Source organism: Neoarius graeffei, chromosome 12 (assembly GCF_027579695.1).
Source record: "Neoarius graeffei isolate fNeoGra1 chromosome 12, fNeoGra1.pri, whole genome shotgun sequence".
In the NCBI taxonomy this organism is placed as follows: Eukaryota; Metazoa; Chordata; class Actinopteri; order Siluriformes; family Ariidae; genus Neoarius; species Neoarius graeffei.
The window spans coordinates 49,698,476-49,715,524 of NC_083580.1; the positions used below are offsets into that span (position 1 = coordinate 49,698,476).

At 39.8% G+C, this 17,049-nt stretch overlaps 1 protein-coding gene across 5 annotated transcripts in view; it reads right to left on the reverse strand.

Annotated features, from left to right (window-relative positions):
* The window catches only part of helq (helicase, POLQ like), a 70,115-nt gene that overhangs the window by 48,073 nt on the left and 4,993 nt on the right, over positions 1–17,049 (reverse strand). For all 5 annotated transcript variants that reach the window (XR_009655751.1, XM_060935963.1, XM_060935962.1 and 2 more), the window contains exons 2-7: positions 6,453–7,008; positions 4,577–4,755; positions 2,631–2,831; positions 2,462–2,534; positions 2,258–2,355; positions 2,057–2,155 (exon numbers count right to left, since the gene is read on the reverse strand). Coding sequence is in view for 4 of the 5 variants with exons in the window: in XM_060935963.1 (XP_060791946.1) it covers positions 2,057–2,155; positions 2,258–2,355; positions 2,462–2,534; positions 2,631–2,831; positions 4,577–4,755; positions 6,453–7,008 (1,206 nt within the window). In the remaining variant the exon portion in view is untranslated. The remainder of the gene's footprint in view (positions 1–2,056; positions 2,156–2,257; positions 2,356–2,461; positions 2,535–2,630; positions 2,832–4,576; positions 4,756–6,452; positions 7,009–17,049) is intronic.

Genomic DNA, 17,049 nt, shown 5'->3' on the forward strand with positions numbered 1-17,049 from the left:
AGCCAATATTTGGCATGAAATTTCAAAATGTCTCACTTTCGACATTTGATATGTTGTCTATGTTCTATTGTGAATACAATATCAGTTTTTGAGATTTGTAAATTATTGCATTCCATTTTTATTTACAATTTGTACTTTGTCCCAACTTTTTTGGAATCGGGGTTGTATAATCATAAGACCATGTGTGATGCAAACGCTTAAAAATGTATGACGCAAGTCCAAGAGATCATAATTAGCCATTCTCTCCGGCTGGTAGGGATGGTGGTATTCGCCTCTCTTTCAAACAGCGCAACACTAGCCAGTCGTGGCCATCTGTGAACCCATGTGGGGAGAAGAGGACGGTTAGTGCCTTCCTATAAGGTGCCCTGTGAGCAGCATAAGCAGCAGTGGCAAACTGTTACTATTAGAGCTGGGACTTCAGCTTAGCCAGACACACCAAAAAAAATCAACAGGGCAAAGGATTTTGCAAGAGATTAGCAGCAGGCTGCCAGGTAGCTCCGTTGTGTGTAGTTGTCGATGTTGATTTTAAAAGTAACAAGAAGACAGAGTCATCTCTATCCCCCGCCCTATATACCAACTATATACCAAGTTTCAAGATATTATTGGTCACATTTTTCAAGTTCTGCTGCAGGAAACCAAACCTACCTCTTTACACTGACCTCAGCAGCCCATGGCATAAACCCACCGGAACTTTGGTCCGGATGAGCTAAAAATTAAAATCTCTCACATTTCTTAGTATCACAAGGCACATATAGATTACTTAATCAACACATATACCAACTTTCAAGACCATACCACTCAGAGTTTTCAAGTTCTGCTCCGGAAACAAAACCTACCTCTAAGACTAAACTTAGAGACTAAGTCTGAAACTGTTTCCATGGAAACATGAAAAATTTTAATTTCTTAGTATGAAAAGGCACATCTACAATCACCTTGTTAAGATGTATACCAAGTTTCAAATCCATATCATGAATAGTTTTGGATATATGCTCCGGAAACGAACACTGCTGTCAGAAACGAAGTCAAAACCTATTTTTTATGTAAAAATTTGTAAAATACTAAAAAAATTTAAAAAAAAATCCAAAATAGCAAAAGGCACCAGTTCACATGTTGCTTGATATGTATACAAAGTTTCATGAAGATATCTTCAGTAGTTTTAAAGATACGGCCTGGAAACGAAAACATGACCGGACGGATGGAACCCATTTCTATATCCCCCGCCAAACTTCATTTGGGCGGGGGATAACTAAGTAAATTACACTGGGAAATGAATACTTAAGTATGAGTGAAAAATACCGGGGCGAGCGTGCATGGAAGAAGAGTCTGGAGACAGAAATCTTAGTATCTCAGTCGTTAGCCTGTGCTACTTGCTCTTGATAGCACTGGCTTGACTGCTTAATTAGCATTTGCTAACGCTACTGATGAACGCTACACCAACTGGAAGGTGACTTCACTGCCGCGCTGACGGCACCAGCTCATGGTTAAGCTCGCGTTGGCCTTCGAGAAGGCCAAGGGCGATACATTTTTGGTCCGTCTCACTATAAATCAAAATCTGATTGGCGAATTTATCTATCACTTCCTACATAAACATTCACTGCCATGACCTTCTGTCTCAGCAATGAAGTCGTAACCAAAGAGTGAGCCAGCTCGAAACTCTTCTCAGCCTAGAGACAACAAACAAAAAAATCTCATTGGATAACTCTGTTTTAATGTTTTCAGGACAGTAACCCTTTCATTTCTGAAGCACATTTGACAGAAAATGAGGCCAAATTCAAAGGAGTAGAAAATAATTATAATGAAATTATGAAAGAAATTAAATATAACATATGAAATGCTGATGTGTTTCGGCCTTCACTGAAGGCCCTGACGGTTCCCCTCTGACAAGCAGCAGCTCCAAAAGATATAACAGCTTCATTCATTTTGTAAGAAGCATGTGTTTGCCTTCGGGAAAGCGCTCAATAGAGCGTGGGAACGGACAAATGATCAGAAAACACAGTGTTATAATGCAGGCGACACAAATATTTTGCAGAAACAAACAAACACCGTCTACACCTACTTTAAACTTCAGCATACGTGAGAACTGGAAGCACTGCTCCTCCTTTGGCTTGATTTCATATATACTGTCCCGCAGTTTCACGTACTCATTCAGCTGGACCTGCAAAACAGCAGCACAGACGTCTGAGCACTGAGGTGCCACCTCATAGACAGCATCTCTAACCAAATCATTTATTAAAGGGTTCAGTAAAGAAATAGCTACAGGTCTGAAGTCATTGGTGTAGTTCTCAGCCCTCAGGAAGCTCAGGAGATCAGCTACATTGCCCAGGGTTGCACTCATTCCGATGATTTGTGTGCTTTCTGTTTAAAACATGGTAATGTCAAACTTTTAAGTAAGTAAGAAAGTAAGTAAGTAAGTAAATAAGTGTGCTAAAAAGACAGAGGATGCAATTTGCAATTGACTTACTGCTGATGTACAGTATTTTGGCCAGCGTCATCTCAAGAACTGCTCCTCTGCTGCCATCTCCAAGCATGTGGAGCTGATTGAAGTGAAAAGAAACGTCGTGAGAGGAAAACAGAACTCAAAAATTGTTATACTTTGCAAAAAATAAAATAAGCGACGTGCTGGAACCAACCTCATCCACCACCACCAGGCCGATGTTGTCCAGTCGCTCTGTCTCGATCAGTGAGTTCACCAGGCTGTGGCCTTTCTCGATCGTGGCGATGTAAAGCGAGTTCTTGGTTCGTCTTTTTACAGGAGGGAATTTTCCTTTACTTCCAGCATACTCCTCCACCAAGAAGTCCAGCTCAATACCAAAAGTAGACAAGCCTCGAACCTATGGGAAATAAAATCCTATTTACTGGGGGGTCATCTCACGCATCACATGTCTGAATTGGATCCCAATAACTACAGTATATGTACGGTGGTGCTTGAAAGTTTGTGAACCCTTTAGAATTTTCTATATTTCTGCATAAATATGACCTAAAACATCAGATTTTCACACAAGTCCTAAAAGTAGATAAAGAGAACCCAGTTAAACAAATGAGACAAAAATATTATACTTGGTCATTTATTTATTGAGGAAAATGATCCAATATTGCATATTTGTGAGTGGCAAAAGTATGTGAACCTCTAGGATTAGCAGTTAATTTGAAGGTGAAATTCGAGTCAGGTGTTTTCAATCAATGGGATGACAGTCAGGTGTGAGTGGGCACCCTGTTTTATTTAAAGAAAAGGGATCTATCAAAGTCTGATATTCACAACACACGTTTGTGGAAGTGTATCATGGCACGAACAAAGGAGATTTCTGAGGACCTCAGAAAAAGCGTTGTTGATGCTCATCAGGCTGGAAAAGGTTACAAAACCATCTCGAAAGAGTTTGGACTCCACCAATCCACAGTCAAACAGATTGTGTACAAATGGAGGAAATTCAAGACCATTGTTACCCTCCCCAGGAGTGGTCAACCAACAAAGATCACTCCAAGAGCAAGGTGTGTAATAGTCGGCAAGATCACAAAGGACCTCAGGGTAACTTCTAAGCAACTGAAGGCCTCTCTCACATTAGCTAATGTTAAAGTTCATGAGTCCACCATCAGGAGAACACTGAACAACAATGGTGTGCATGGCAGGATTGCAAGGAGAAAGTCACTGCTCTCCAAAAAGAACATTGCTGCTCATCTGCAGTTTGCTAAAGATCACATGGACAAGCCAGAGGGCTATTGGAAAAATGTTTTGTGGACAGATGAGACCAAAATAGAACTTTTTGGTTTAAATGAGAAGTGTTATGTTTGGAGAAAGGAAAACACTGCATTCCAGCATAAGAACCTTATCCCATCTGTGAAACATGGTGGTGGTAATATCACGGTTTGGGTCTGTTTTGCTGCATCTGGGCCAGGACAGCTTGCCATTGTTGATGGAACAATGAATTCTGAATTATACCAGCGAATTCTAAAGGAAAATGTCAGGACATCTGTCCATGAACTGAATCTCAAGAGAAGGTGTGTCATGCAGTAAGACAACGACCCTAAGCACACAAGTCGTTCTACCAAAGAATGGTTAAAGAAGAATAAAGTTAATGTTTTGGAAGGGCCTAGTCAAAGTCCTGATCTTAATCCAATCGAAATGTTGTGGAAGGACCTGAAGCGAGCAGTTCATGTGAGGAAACCCACCAACATCCCAGGGTTGAAGCTGTTCTGTACGGAGGAACAGGCTAAAATTCCTCCAAGCCGGTGTGCAGGACTGATCAACAGTTACCGGAAACGTTTAGTTGCAGTTATTGCTGCACAAGGGGGTCACACCAGATACTGAAAGCAAAGGTTCACATGCTTTTGCCACTCACAGATGTGTAATATTGGATCATTTTCCTCAATAAATAAATGACCAAGTATAATATTTTTGTCTCATTTGTTTAACTGGGTTCTCTTTATCTACTTTTAGGATTTGTGTGAAAATCCATTGATGTTTTAGGTCATATTTATGCAGAAATATAGAAAATTCTAAAAGGTTCACAAACTTTAAGCACCACTGTAGATTAGATTGGATTTTTCCTGTTGCTGACCAATACAAGACCATTTTATTTACCTTTTCTTGCACCAGGGATACATATGGTAATATCAGCAGTGCGTCTTTCTTCCTACAGAGAATCTCTTTAAAAATAAGAATTTCAGCCACCAACGTCTTCCCTCCACTTGTCGGTAAAGAGTAGATGAGATTCTTTCTGTGGAGAACCGAGTCCAAATTCAGACATACCTTCTGCCACTCTGAAACAGAGACGGAGTCCATTAGGCTTAGGGACTGTACGAGGACTATATATGAATATGTTGCACAGAGAGGAGTGAAAATATTGTAAAAATTGTTTAAAAAGTCAAAAATAATTATTTGAAAGCCTTAATGCATGCAAGCGGTATGTTACAATAATAAATTACATGCAGGAAAAAACTGCAAATTAAATGCAGGAAAATAAAATATCAAACAGGGACATGAGGGTGGGGTTAGAAATGGAGTGCAGATCACTGATTGATCAACAGAATCTATTCAAAAAATGTCTCCATCTATCATAGCACAGTGATCTTTAGTTGTGTGGTGAAGATCTGCCAAAGTTTCTCTCTCTTTTCTAACCTCTGTTTTCGACATGCTTCAAGATTATACCGTACAGTGGTGCTTGAAAGTTTGTGAACCCTTTAGAATTTTCTATATATTTCTGCATAAATATGACCTAAAACATCATCAGATTTTCACACAAGTCCTAAATGTAGATAAAGAGAACCCAGTTAAACAAATGAAGCAAAAATAGAACTTTTTTGGTTTAACTGAGAAGCGTTATGTTTGGAGAAAGGAAAACACTGCATGCGTTTTCCTTTCTCCAAATATAACGCTACTCATTTAAATGAAAAAGTTCTATTTTGGTCTCATCTGTCCACAAAACATTTTTCCAATAGCCTTCTGGCTTGTCCATGTGATCTTCAGCAAACTGCAAATGAGCAGCAATGTTCTTTTTGGAGAGCAGTGGCTTTCTCCTTGCAACCCTGCCATGCGCACCATTGTTGTTCAGTGTTCTCCCGACAGTGGACTCATGAACATTAACTTTAGCCAATGTGAGAGAGGCCTTCAGTTGCTTAGAAGTTACCCTGGAGTCCTTTGTGACCTTGCCGACTATTACACGCCTTGCTCTTGGAGTGATCTTTGTTGGTCGACCACTCATGGGGAGGGTAACAATGGTCTTGAATTTCCTCCATTTGTACACAATCTGTCTGACTGTGGATTGGTGGAGTCCAAACTCTCTAGAGATGGTTTTGTAACCTTTTCCAGCCTGATGAGCATCAACAACGCTTTTTCTGAGGTCCTCAGAAATCTCCTTTGTTCGTGCCATGATACACTTCCACAAACGTGTTGTGAAGATCAGACTTTGATAGATCCCTGTTCCTTAAATAAAACAGGGTGCCCACTCACACCTGACTGTCATCCCATTGATTGAAAACACCTGACTCTAATTTCACCTTCAAATTAACTGCTAATCATAGAGGTTCACATACTTTTGCCACTCACAGATATGTAATATTGGATCATTTTCCTCAATAAATAAATGACCAAGTATAATATTTTTGTCTCATTTGTTTAACTGGGTTCTCTTTATCTACTTTTAGGACTTGTGTGAAAATCTGATAATGTTTTAGGTTATATTTATGCAGAAATATAGAAAATTCTAAAGGGTTCACAAACTTTCAAGCACCACTGTACATCGCATTTATATCATCTATTTTTCAGTTGAAAGTTTGTGTTTTGTGAATGTTTTCTTGTCACTCATATTTTCTGACATTTATGACATTTCATCTCTGTGATCCAGGTAAAATGTTTTTGATTTAGGTTACATGCAAAGCATAGATGTATGAAAAAATAATGTATTGGCACCCTGAGGTACAGATGTAATCAAATTTATAAGAGGCTGTGAATTAATCACCATACAAGTCGTCAATCCTCTTCAGTCTCATAATTAAATCCTTAACCTTGGATGGAAGCCCAAAGAAAGGACCCAGGTCTCCTTCTGGGGGAGCAGACTTGATGGTCTGAACGGCAGCACTGATTTCTTCACTCACTGCTGCCTCTTTCTGCAGAATCATCTTCGACATGGTGTTGGAAGAAGCTGCGTTTTCCAGCATGGCCCTCTTCAGCTGGTCGGCCATGCTTCTCCTGGCCTTGCTGGCTGGTTTGTTCTGATCATCGCAGTCAGACTGCTTCAAGCATTTCACATCAGAAGTAGACGTGCTCGCAATTCCTCCTGTGTGGCTGGGGTGCAATTTATTTTGCAAGTCTTGCTGGAACGCAAGTTGAGAGCTGGGTAAATCCCTCAGTGATGCGTCATGAAAATCGTCGGTGAAGTCTGCGAGATGAGCAACAGTGCTTTTGATGGTTTGTGGTGCTTGGTCCTGTTCCACATCTTCCAGTTTGGCAAGGAAGGAGGTGTCAGCGATGATACTGTCATAGCCATCAAAGAGATCCTCACTGTCACTGCAGCACTGGAAAATGATCAGAGACCAATAAATTGCATGATGATATATTCCAGGCATGTGCAGCCCTGCATTATACATTTAATGTAACTATAAATGATTAACAAGAGTGCTCTGAGAGCACAGTATCCCCCGCTGGCAATTATATCTACGCTATAAGTGCTTAATACACGCTCATGAAATTGTCAAAGTACAAGTTTGGGAATCAAGGGCCATAACTCTGGTAAAATGCGACCGAACTGAAAGAAATTGCAATATGCATATTACCGACATATAACAAAGAATCCTGTCAAGTTTTGTGAAATTCCTCCAAAAATTGTGAGACGAGTTGATTTCAGAAAGTGAGTACTCTTCCTGGGATGGATGGATAGACGGACGGACAGACATTGCCACGACATAATCCCCCTTCGGGCCTTTCAGCCGGGGGGGGATAAAAATTGGCTTGAAATTAAACAGTTAAAACATGTCACTGGACACAGTGGATATTTTATAAGGTGTACAATTGCTGTCTCTAGACGTTAGCACCAGTCAGTGTCAAAAGCCTGTACAAAGCAACATATAATTTTGCAAGTTAGTGATGGGCTCAGCTCACCAATAAGAGTTGACTATACTTTGTGCCCATAAAAACGAGCCAACTCTACACTTTGCGCCACTAAAAGAGTCAACTCTAGACTGTACTTTGTGCCACTAAAAGAGTTGGCATTGTACTCTACTTTGCGCCACGAAGAGTCGACTCCATACTGTACTTTGCAAAACTGAGTCGACCCTATACTGTACTTTGCAAAACTAAGAATTGACTCTATACTGCACTTTATGCCACGAAAAGAGTCGACTCTATACTGAACTGTACAAAACTAAAAGACTCGACTCTATACTGCACTTTACAAAAATAAGTCGGCTCTATACTGTACTTTACAAAAGGGTTGTTTTACAATCAGGGTACGCAAGCTAAAAATCACATTTAACACTTATTATCTTCAATATCAAAAGGCTTGACTAAATAAACTTGGTTGTTTATTGTAGCCCTGTGATGGCTCTATTTAACATGCAAAAAAAAATTTGGCGATAACGTTATTTTTGGTGAATGTATGGCAATATATGTCATATTCTTTATTGTTCAGAATAAAGTAATCAAAAAAAAAATTTAGCAAAATTACTCGCAGTGGCGTGCACAGACATTTTGGTGGGCAAGTGCTCTGGGGGGAAAAAAGGGCACTTTTTTGCGCATGTGGAACACCTTATTATAAAAGTCTGAGATTTAACCCTCCTCTTGTGTTCGGGTCGCCACTGACCCGTTTTAGTTTTTAAAGGTGTAAAACAACCACTTAATGTTAATTTATTACATCAAGGCTTTTTGACTTTGCCAGGAATCTCTAGTTGAACAAAATAGAAAAATAATTTTTTGTTTTCCTAAATCTGAAAATGGTCTAGCAAAAAATATAATACTTATGTGCAGTTGTTTCTGTATGCGACGGGCTACTTCACGACAAAATAATTACAGCTTGGGCTTAGAGGGCAAACAATACATTTTCACTCGATTCATGTGTTACCTGGCTGGTGGGGCAGGGGAAGAGCTGACTGACTGCCCGATGTGTTGTCTGCGCTACAACAAGGCCGTGGCTTCCAGGACACTATGCTGCTGCAACCTCACATTGAATGCACTGCACGCTTGTTCACGTGACAGAGCAAGAGAGACAGAGGTCCGGTGTGTGTGCGGAGGGGGCACACATCGGGACATTATTTTCACACATGCTTTTAATGCCGCGGCTTTTCTAAAAGATCATGTTGACATTGGCCTCAGTAAACTGTAAAAAAAAAAAAAATTCAAAAGGGCACTTTTTTGGACAGAGGGCAGAGGGGCAGGTGCTTGAGCACCACCTTGTGTCTATCTGTGCACGCCACTGATTACTTGTGTCATTTAGAAAAAGTGAATTTTTGACCACAGGTAGCTCCAAAAGGGATGCACTTAAATCATTCTTTATACCATAAAACAAATATTTGGTTCCATATCATTGGAAACATAGTTAAGTTTTAATGTTGAATGCCAGTAAGTTTTCAGACTATTTTGATCAAATTAGTATGGAATTGTGTCAAAAAAAATGGCCTCTCCGAGACAGCTAATTTTTCAATATAAAATAACATATCTAAAATGATTATTTTCATCCTAAAATGTGGTCAAGATATTGGGACATAAATATTAGAGACAACTAACACAAAGCTTACAGCCTTATATTTAAAAGCACTATGGAAGTAGTGGATTCTGAATTGTCAAAAAAAAAATGTCCTCTCCGAGAATCACTTCATTTGTTTCTCCCAGCCCTGCTTAAAGCTACACTTAATCTTCTTATAATACAAACTATTACACATGCCTATGTTCATATGTGTATTAATTTCCAAAAGTGCAGATTTGATAGTTTTTTTTAAAAACTCCATGTCAAAATAAATGTCCTCTCCGAGATTATTGGATATCTGAATCATAAAGTGAATACTGTTAATTTATAATGTTTTTCTTCCCTGAAATGTCATATTTTTGTGAGAAAGTATTTTTATGAACTGTTTTTAACTGGAAAATAAAACATGAACTTATTCTTGCCATCACACTGCTTTGGAATAATTGTTTGTGATCTAGTTTGTTTTAAATATCAGCATAAAATTTGATTTATAATTCATAATGTCTATGTATTATTTACTACCAAATTCAAACATTAAAATGACATTTTCAAATAGCTTATTTCTGGGGTAGAATAGGCCAGAAACACTTCTACATGCCTGCCCCCAAATGCAATACAAAAAGTCTCAGATAGGACACTTTTTTTGACACACATACTTTCTCTTATATGTCATGCTTCCAAAGACTTTAAATTTTTATATAATATTCAGGTAATTTTTTAGCAAAATATGCACATCAGCATGATCCTATGGAATTCATTTTTTAAGGGAGAGTCGTCGTCTCTCCCCCCCCCCCCCCCAGATTACTTCATCACTTTCCTATACATAGTTTGCACATGACGTCACAGAGCCAGGGATTCCCTAGTGGTGGCCATCTTGCGGGTCAAGCTTACTGTATGGGTCACTGAGCACACATTGTAATGCGAGAGTACAAAGTCTTCAAAAGAACCCAAGCAGGCTATTTAAAGCTAGCAATGGTGCACACCTGTTGTATTCATGGCTGTCGTAATAGGTCAGATGATGACGTCAAGCAGAGCTTTTATGGAATTTCCACTGTACGGGAGCACGAAGGCGAGCAAACAAAGAAGCTCAGCATACAAAAGGAGAAATCTATGGCTTGCGAGAATCAACCGCAAGGATTATCAGCCTTCCAAACACAGCAAAGTCTGCTCCAATCATTTTCTAAGTGGCAAGTTGTTTAAATAAACAATCAATTGTGTTTAAGTTTGCTTTTGGCGGATGCCGCCTTTTTCACGGCTGAATCGCGCAGATCCGATTTTTTTTTAAGGGGGGGCGTTGGAGTGTCTGATTATAATTTCAAAGTAAATTCTGTATTAAAATTACTAAATAAGCAAATCTGTTACAGTCCATGAAACATAGGAAGTATAAGGATGAGAAAAAACAGTTAATCGGAAAGCTGCGCACATTTGCGCAGCTTCGTGCAAATGTGCGCAGCTTTCTGATTAAAAACATCCACCAAAAGGCGCGCTGTTTGCATCCCTGATATTTATATGCAGTGTTGAGAGCTCTAAAATTCCAATGTTTACATACCTTGGCTGTAATTAGGACACGACTGTCACTTGTTTTTATATGGTGGACTTCACGGACCCAGCCACAGACAAAATAATTGTACGACTCCAGCGACTTGTATGCTTTGAGGTCGTCAAGTGTGTAGGCACTTTTACTATTCACGAAATAGTTCACAATATCAGGGTACGATATGGATGGCAGCCCTGCACAGTCACTTGAAAATGCATCTTTGTCCACTTCGTAGGGGTCAATTCCCCCAATCAAGGCCAGTTTTGCTGAATACCGTTGTCGTGAGATGTCGTCTAATGTATCTATATACTTCTGTTTGCTTGAGTTTGCTGACATTGATCTTTATTTTAGAAAACTGACTATATAACTTCATAAATTCGTCCGAGATAACGTAGCCGGTTATGGCGATGGTCCGTTTTGTTTGACCCACAAGATGGCGGCTGGAGGGCGTTCCCCGGAATGCTTCCATGAGTCAGCAAGGTAATCAATCATCAGCCAATTTATTACTGATTTCTTGTATGCTTCAAATTTTGTTTAGTAGAAAATTGTCTGATGTGCATTTATATGGGCCTAATTTTATATAATTTTACTGTAGATACCCATATTCATAAAAGTTAAACTTTATTCTAATAAACACTGCCACATACCTTCAGATGCCAGTGCATACCAGTACATATTATTAGTGCATGATCACTAAATAACACACATACATGTATACCATGAAATAAGCAATAAATCACCCAAAAGGATAAAATTAATGTTGCAAAAATTAAAACATGATATATTCTTGATGCAACAACAGTTAGCATGCTATTTTACTCAGCCTTCAGCCTAATGCTTCCTTGTTACTGTTGTATGTTGCAGATTGTAGATCTATTAGCACTGATTAACACCTTACCCTGATGTAGTTAGTGTAGTGTAGTTAGTGTATAAGCCATGTCCAATCTTCTAAAAGTTTCTTTTCCATGGAAGTTGCACCAGCGCAATGTCCCAGCTGTAGCTGCCCCCAGGAGCAGGGCTACAGTATATAGACATAAAAAGTCTCAATTGGAACATGAAAAAGAGAAAACCAAGGATGCTGAATGCAAAAGAATAGCATCCAAGCCCATCAGTACCCTGTCAGCTAATTCAGCACAAGATCAACGTGACAAATGGCGAAAGGCAAAAAAAGCACAATGTGTCAAGAAAAGAGAAGAGAATGGAGAAGCACCACTCAAAAAAAATAAAGGAAATGACCAAAGAGGAGAAAAAGGCATATAATCGAATGAAGAAGCAAGAAAGTAGAAACAAAAGGAAAAGACAGAAAAAAGTTCAAGAGAAAAAACAAGACAAATTTCACAACCATTATCAATATGAAAAGTGACAATCCCCCAAAGCATCAGCTAGTAGGTCCACTGTTTACCAGAAATCGAAAAAAATCATCAGCCAGCTTCCAAAAGCACCTAGGGGTTGTTTTACAATCAGGGTACGCAAGCTAAAAATCACATTTAACACTTATTATCTTCAATATCAAAAAGCTTGACTAAATAAACTTGGTTGTTTATTGTAGCCCTGTGATAGCTCTATTTACCATGTAAAAAAAAAATTGGTGATAACATTATTTTTTGGGGCGGCACGGTGGTGTAGTGGTTAGCGCTGTCGCCTCACAGCAAGAAGGTCCGGGTTCGAGCCCCGTGGCCGGCGAGGGCCTTTCTGTGTGGAGTTTGCATGTTCTCCCCGTGTCCGCGTGGGTTTCCTCCGGGTGCTCCGGTTTCCCCCACAGTCCAAAGACATGCAGGTTAGGTTAACTGGTGACTCTAAATTGAGCGTAGGTGTGAATGTGAGTGTGAATGGTTGTCTGTGTCTATGTGTCAGCCCTGTGATGACCTGGCGACTTGTCCAGGGTGTACCCCGCCTTTCGCCCGTAGTCAGCTGGGATAGGCTCCAGCTTGCCTGCGACCCTGTAGAAGGATAAAGCGGCTTGAGATAATGAGATGAGAACATTATTTTTGGTGAATGTATGGCAATATATGTCATATTTAGCAAAATCACTCAGGTCATTTTGAAAAAGTGCTTTTTTGACCACAGGTAGCTCCAAAAGGGATGCACTTAAATCATTCTTTATACCATAAAACACATATTTGGTTCCATATCATTGGAAACATAGTTAAGTTTTAATGTTGAATGCCAGTAAGTTTTCAGACTATTTTGATCAAATTAGTATGGAATTGTGTCAAAAAAAATGGCCTCTCCGAGACAGCTAATTTTTCAATATAAAATAACATATCTAAAATGATTATTTTCATCCTAAAATGTGGTCAAGATATTGGGACATAAATATTAGAGACAACTAACACAAAGCTTACAGCCTTATATTTAAAAACACTATGGAAGTAGTGGATTCTGAATTGTCAAAAAAAAATGTCCTCTCCGAGAATCACTTCATTTGTTTCTCCCAACCCTGCTTAAAGCTACACTTAATCTTCTTATAATACAAACTATTACACATGCCTATGTTCATATGTGTATTAATTTCCAAAAGTGCAGATTTGATAGTTTGGTTTTTTTTTTATTTGAATTTTGGACCCCTGTGACACAAACTTTGTACCCTGATTGTAAAACTAGGTCTTCTGCAAATGTTATTGAAAAAATAATCACCACCATATCACCTCAGAAGCAACGTGAGCTTGAAAGACGAGGCTTAAAACGTAAGCTTGAAGACAGTTTTGTAGTGGATTCAATAAAATCCAGAATATATAGTCTTAGAAATACAACCCCGATTCCAAAAAAGTTGGGACAAAGTACAAACTGTAAATAAAAACGGAATGCAATAATTTACAAATCTCAAAAACTGATATTGTATTCACAATAGAACACAGACAACATATCAAATGTCGAAAGTGAGACATTTTGAAATTTCATGCCAAATATTGGCTCACTTGAAATTTCATGACAGCAACACATCTCAAAAAAGTTGGGACAGGGGCAATAAGAGGCTGGAAAAGTTAAAGGTACAAAAAAGGAACAGCTGGAGGACCAAATTGCAACTCATTAGGTCAATTGGCAATAGGTCATTAACATGACTGGGTATAAAAAGAGCATCTTGGAGTGGCAGCAGCTCTCAGAAGTAAAGATGGGAAGAGGATCACCAATCCCCCTAATTCTGCACCAACAAATAGAGGAGCAATATCAGAAAGGAGTTCGACAGTGTAAAATTGCAAAGAGTTTGAACATATCATCATCTACAGTGCATAATATCATCAAAAGATTCAGAGAATCTGGAAGAATCTCTGTGCGTAAGGGTCAAGGCCAGAAAACCATACTGGGTTACCGGGATCTTCGGACCCTTAGACGGCACTGCATCACATACAGGCATGCTTCTGTATTGGAAATCACAAAATGGGCTCAGGAATATTTCCAGAGAACATTATCTGTGAACACAATTCACTGTGACATCTGCCGTTGCCAGCTAAAACTCTATAGTTCAAAGAAGAAGCCATATCTAAACATGATCCAGAAGCGCAGACGTCTTCTCTGGGCCAAGGCTCATTTAAAATGGACTGTGGCAAAGTGGAAAACTGTTCTGTGGTCAGACGAATCAAAATGTGAAGTTCTTTATGGAAATCAGGGACGCCGTGTCATTCGGACTAAAGAGGAGAAGGACGACCCAAGTTGTTATCAGCGCTCAGTTCAGAAGCCTGCATCTCTGATGGTATGGGGTTGCATTAGTGCGTGTGGCATGGGCAGCTTACACATCTGGAAAGACACCATCAATGCTGAAAGGTATATCCAGGTTCTAGAGCAACATATGCTCCCATCCAGACGACGTCTCTTTCAGGGAAGACCTTGCATTTTCCAACATGACAATGCCAAACCACATACTGCATCAATTACAGCATCATGGCTGCGTAGAAGAAGGGTCCGGGTACTGAACTGGCCAGCCTGCAGTCCAGATCTTTCACCCAGAGAAAACATTTGACGCATCATAAAACGGAAGATACGACAAAAAAGACTCGACAGTTGGGCAACTAGAATCCTACATTAGACAAGAATGGGTTAACATTCCTATCCCTAAACTTGAGCAACTTGTCTCCTCAGTCCCCAGACGTTTACAGACTGTCGTAAAGAGAAAAGGGGATGTCTCACAGTGGTAAACATGGCCTTGTCCCAACTTTTTTGAGATGTGTTGTTGTCATGAAATTTAAAATCACCTAATTTTTCTCTTTAAATGATACATTTTCTCAGTTTAAACATTTGATATGTCATCTATGTTCTATTCTGAATAAAATATGGAATTTTGAAACTTCCACATCATTGCATTCCGTTTTTATTTACAATTTGTACTTTGTCCCAACTTTTTTGGAATCGGGGTTGTACAAGAATGACAGACAAAAATAGGAGAGAGTGTCAAGTTCTCGCCCATGGTGCATGCAACTCTGTTGGAAAGTATTCAGGGATGAAGAAAAGAGTGGCAAGATTTCTTGGAATCGGTGGCAAGGTCTTGAGGGAAAAAAACTTCATAAGAAAGAAAAGGAAAGATGTTATTCCTGAAACAACTAGGCAAACCATCCAGGAGTTTTGGTTTTCTGAGGGAATATCAAGAGAGGTGCCGTTAAAGAAACGTGTGAAGAAAATGCAGCCACCATTTCTGTTGGAATGGAGCTACACACAAGCGTACAGGTGTTTCAGAGAAAAAAAACCCTACTGTAAAAGTAGGCTGCTGTAAGTTTGTGGCACACAAGCCAAGAAATGTGACGCACATGAAGACCCTGGAGCGAACTGTATGCTGTTACATTCGATGTGAAAATGTTAAGTTGAAAGTCCAGGCCCTTAACCAAGCGGTTGTCAGAATGCAGGTTAATGACCTTCGAGTGAAGAAACCTGATGACCTCTCTGCTAAAACCATGTGCCCACCAATCAATGGCCAGCTCAGTTTGAAATGTATTCAGAGGAAATGCACACACTGCAGTGTGGATGCAATCAGGAAGCATTACTTGCCATTGATGCAGAAGGATCATAATCCGGTGACAGTACACAAATTTGATCAATGGCAAAATGTCAGTGTGGAGGTTATTGGGAAGGATCTAGAAGGAAATCATGTGAAGAAGCAGGTTAAGCGCCTCAAAAGGCTGACACACAATGTTGACAATGTATCACAAATTGTGCAGCTCTTGATGTCTGATATGGAGGAGTATTCTGCTCATAAATTCAGGGCAGATTGGCAGAAGTCACAGTTCGAGCACTTGAAGGCCAACATGCCACCAAAGTCTACGGTCATCGTAGTGGACTTTGCCATGAACTACACTTGCTTTTTGCAAGATGAAGTTCAGAGTTACCGTACCACTGGGCACCACCCCAAGTGACCATCCACCCATGCTATAGCTATGTAAATTCCTCTAGTGACGTATCACCTCCAACAAACACAGAGGCCATCATCTTCATCTCACCTGACACACAGCATGATGCTGCTGCAGTGGCAACCTTCCTCAAGATCTGTAGCAAAAAGCTTAAGGAAGAATATGACATCACAAAATGGTTCCAGTTCAGTGACTGTTGTGCTGGACAGTATCGCTCAGCAACCAGCTTTGCTGACTTGTCATTCAGTCTTAAAGACACCGGCCTTGAAACCGAACGGCATTACTTTGAAAGCTCCCATGGAAAATCTCCAGCAGATGGCCAGGGGGCTATAGTCAAGAGTTCAGCCACAATGGCTGTGACTCGCAGGGAGACACAGATAAGGTCAGCAAGGGAATTCTTTGAATTTTGTGAAAGGAAACTCACAGATGTAGGACAAGGCATCTTTCCGTCTCGTAATCAAAGTTACTTGCATGCTCGCCGGAGGTTTGTTTTTGTGGATACTGAGGACATAGAGAGGAACCATCCAGAGAGAAAAGTGAAGACTGTGTCAGGGACAAGGAATTTGCATTGTATCAAATCACTAGGAACACCCTATCACATTAAGACAAGGAAGCTGAGCTGCTTCTGCTACCTACGCATCTCAAATCTTCCCAACAAAGGCTGTAATAATTCCAGTATTGTTGATGCATGGGCTGACGTTCACCTGCAGAGGATAAAAAGTATCCTTTTTTTTTTTAAATTGGTAAACGTTCTAAGACTAAAGTGATAACATTGGAGTTGTACATATTTCAAAATTTTTGACAATTATCTGTCTGAAATATTCCTTCTGAAATATTAGCTTCACAAGGAAATCCTGGCAATACAGAAGTGGTTCCCACAGTACAGACCATGGGGGAACATGTTGAAAGTGTCCTTGGCATGCAGGTCACGGAAAATGAAGATCAGTACAGTATCCTTTATGTGATACAATTCACACTTGTATTGATTTTCCCAGTATTACAGAAC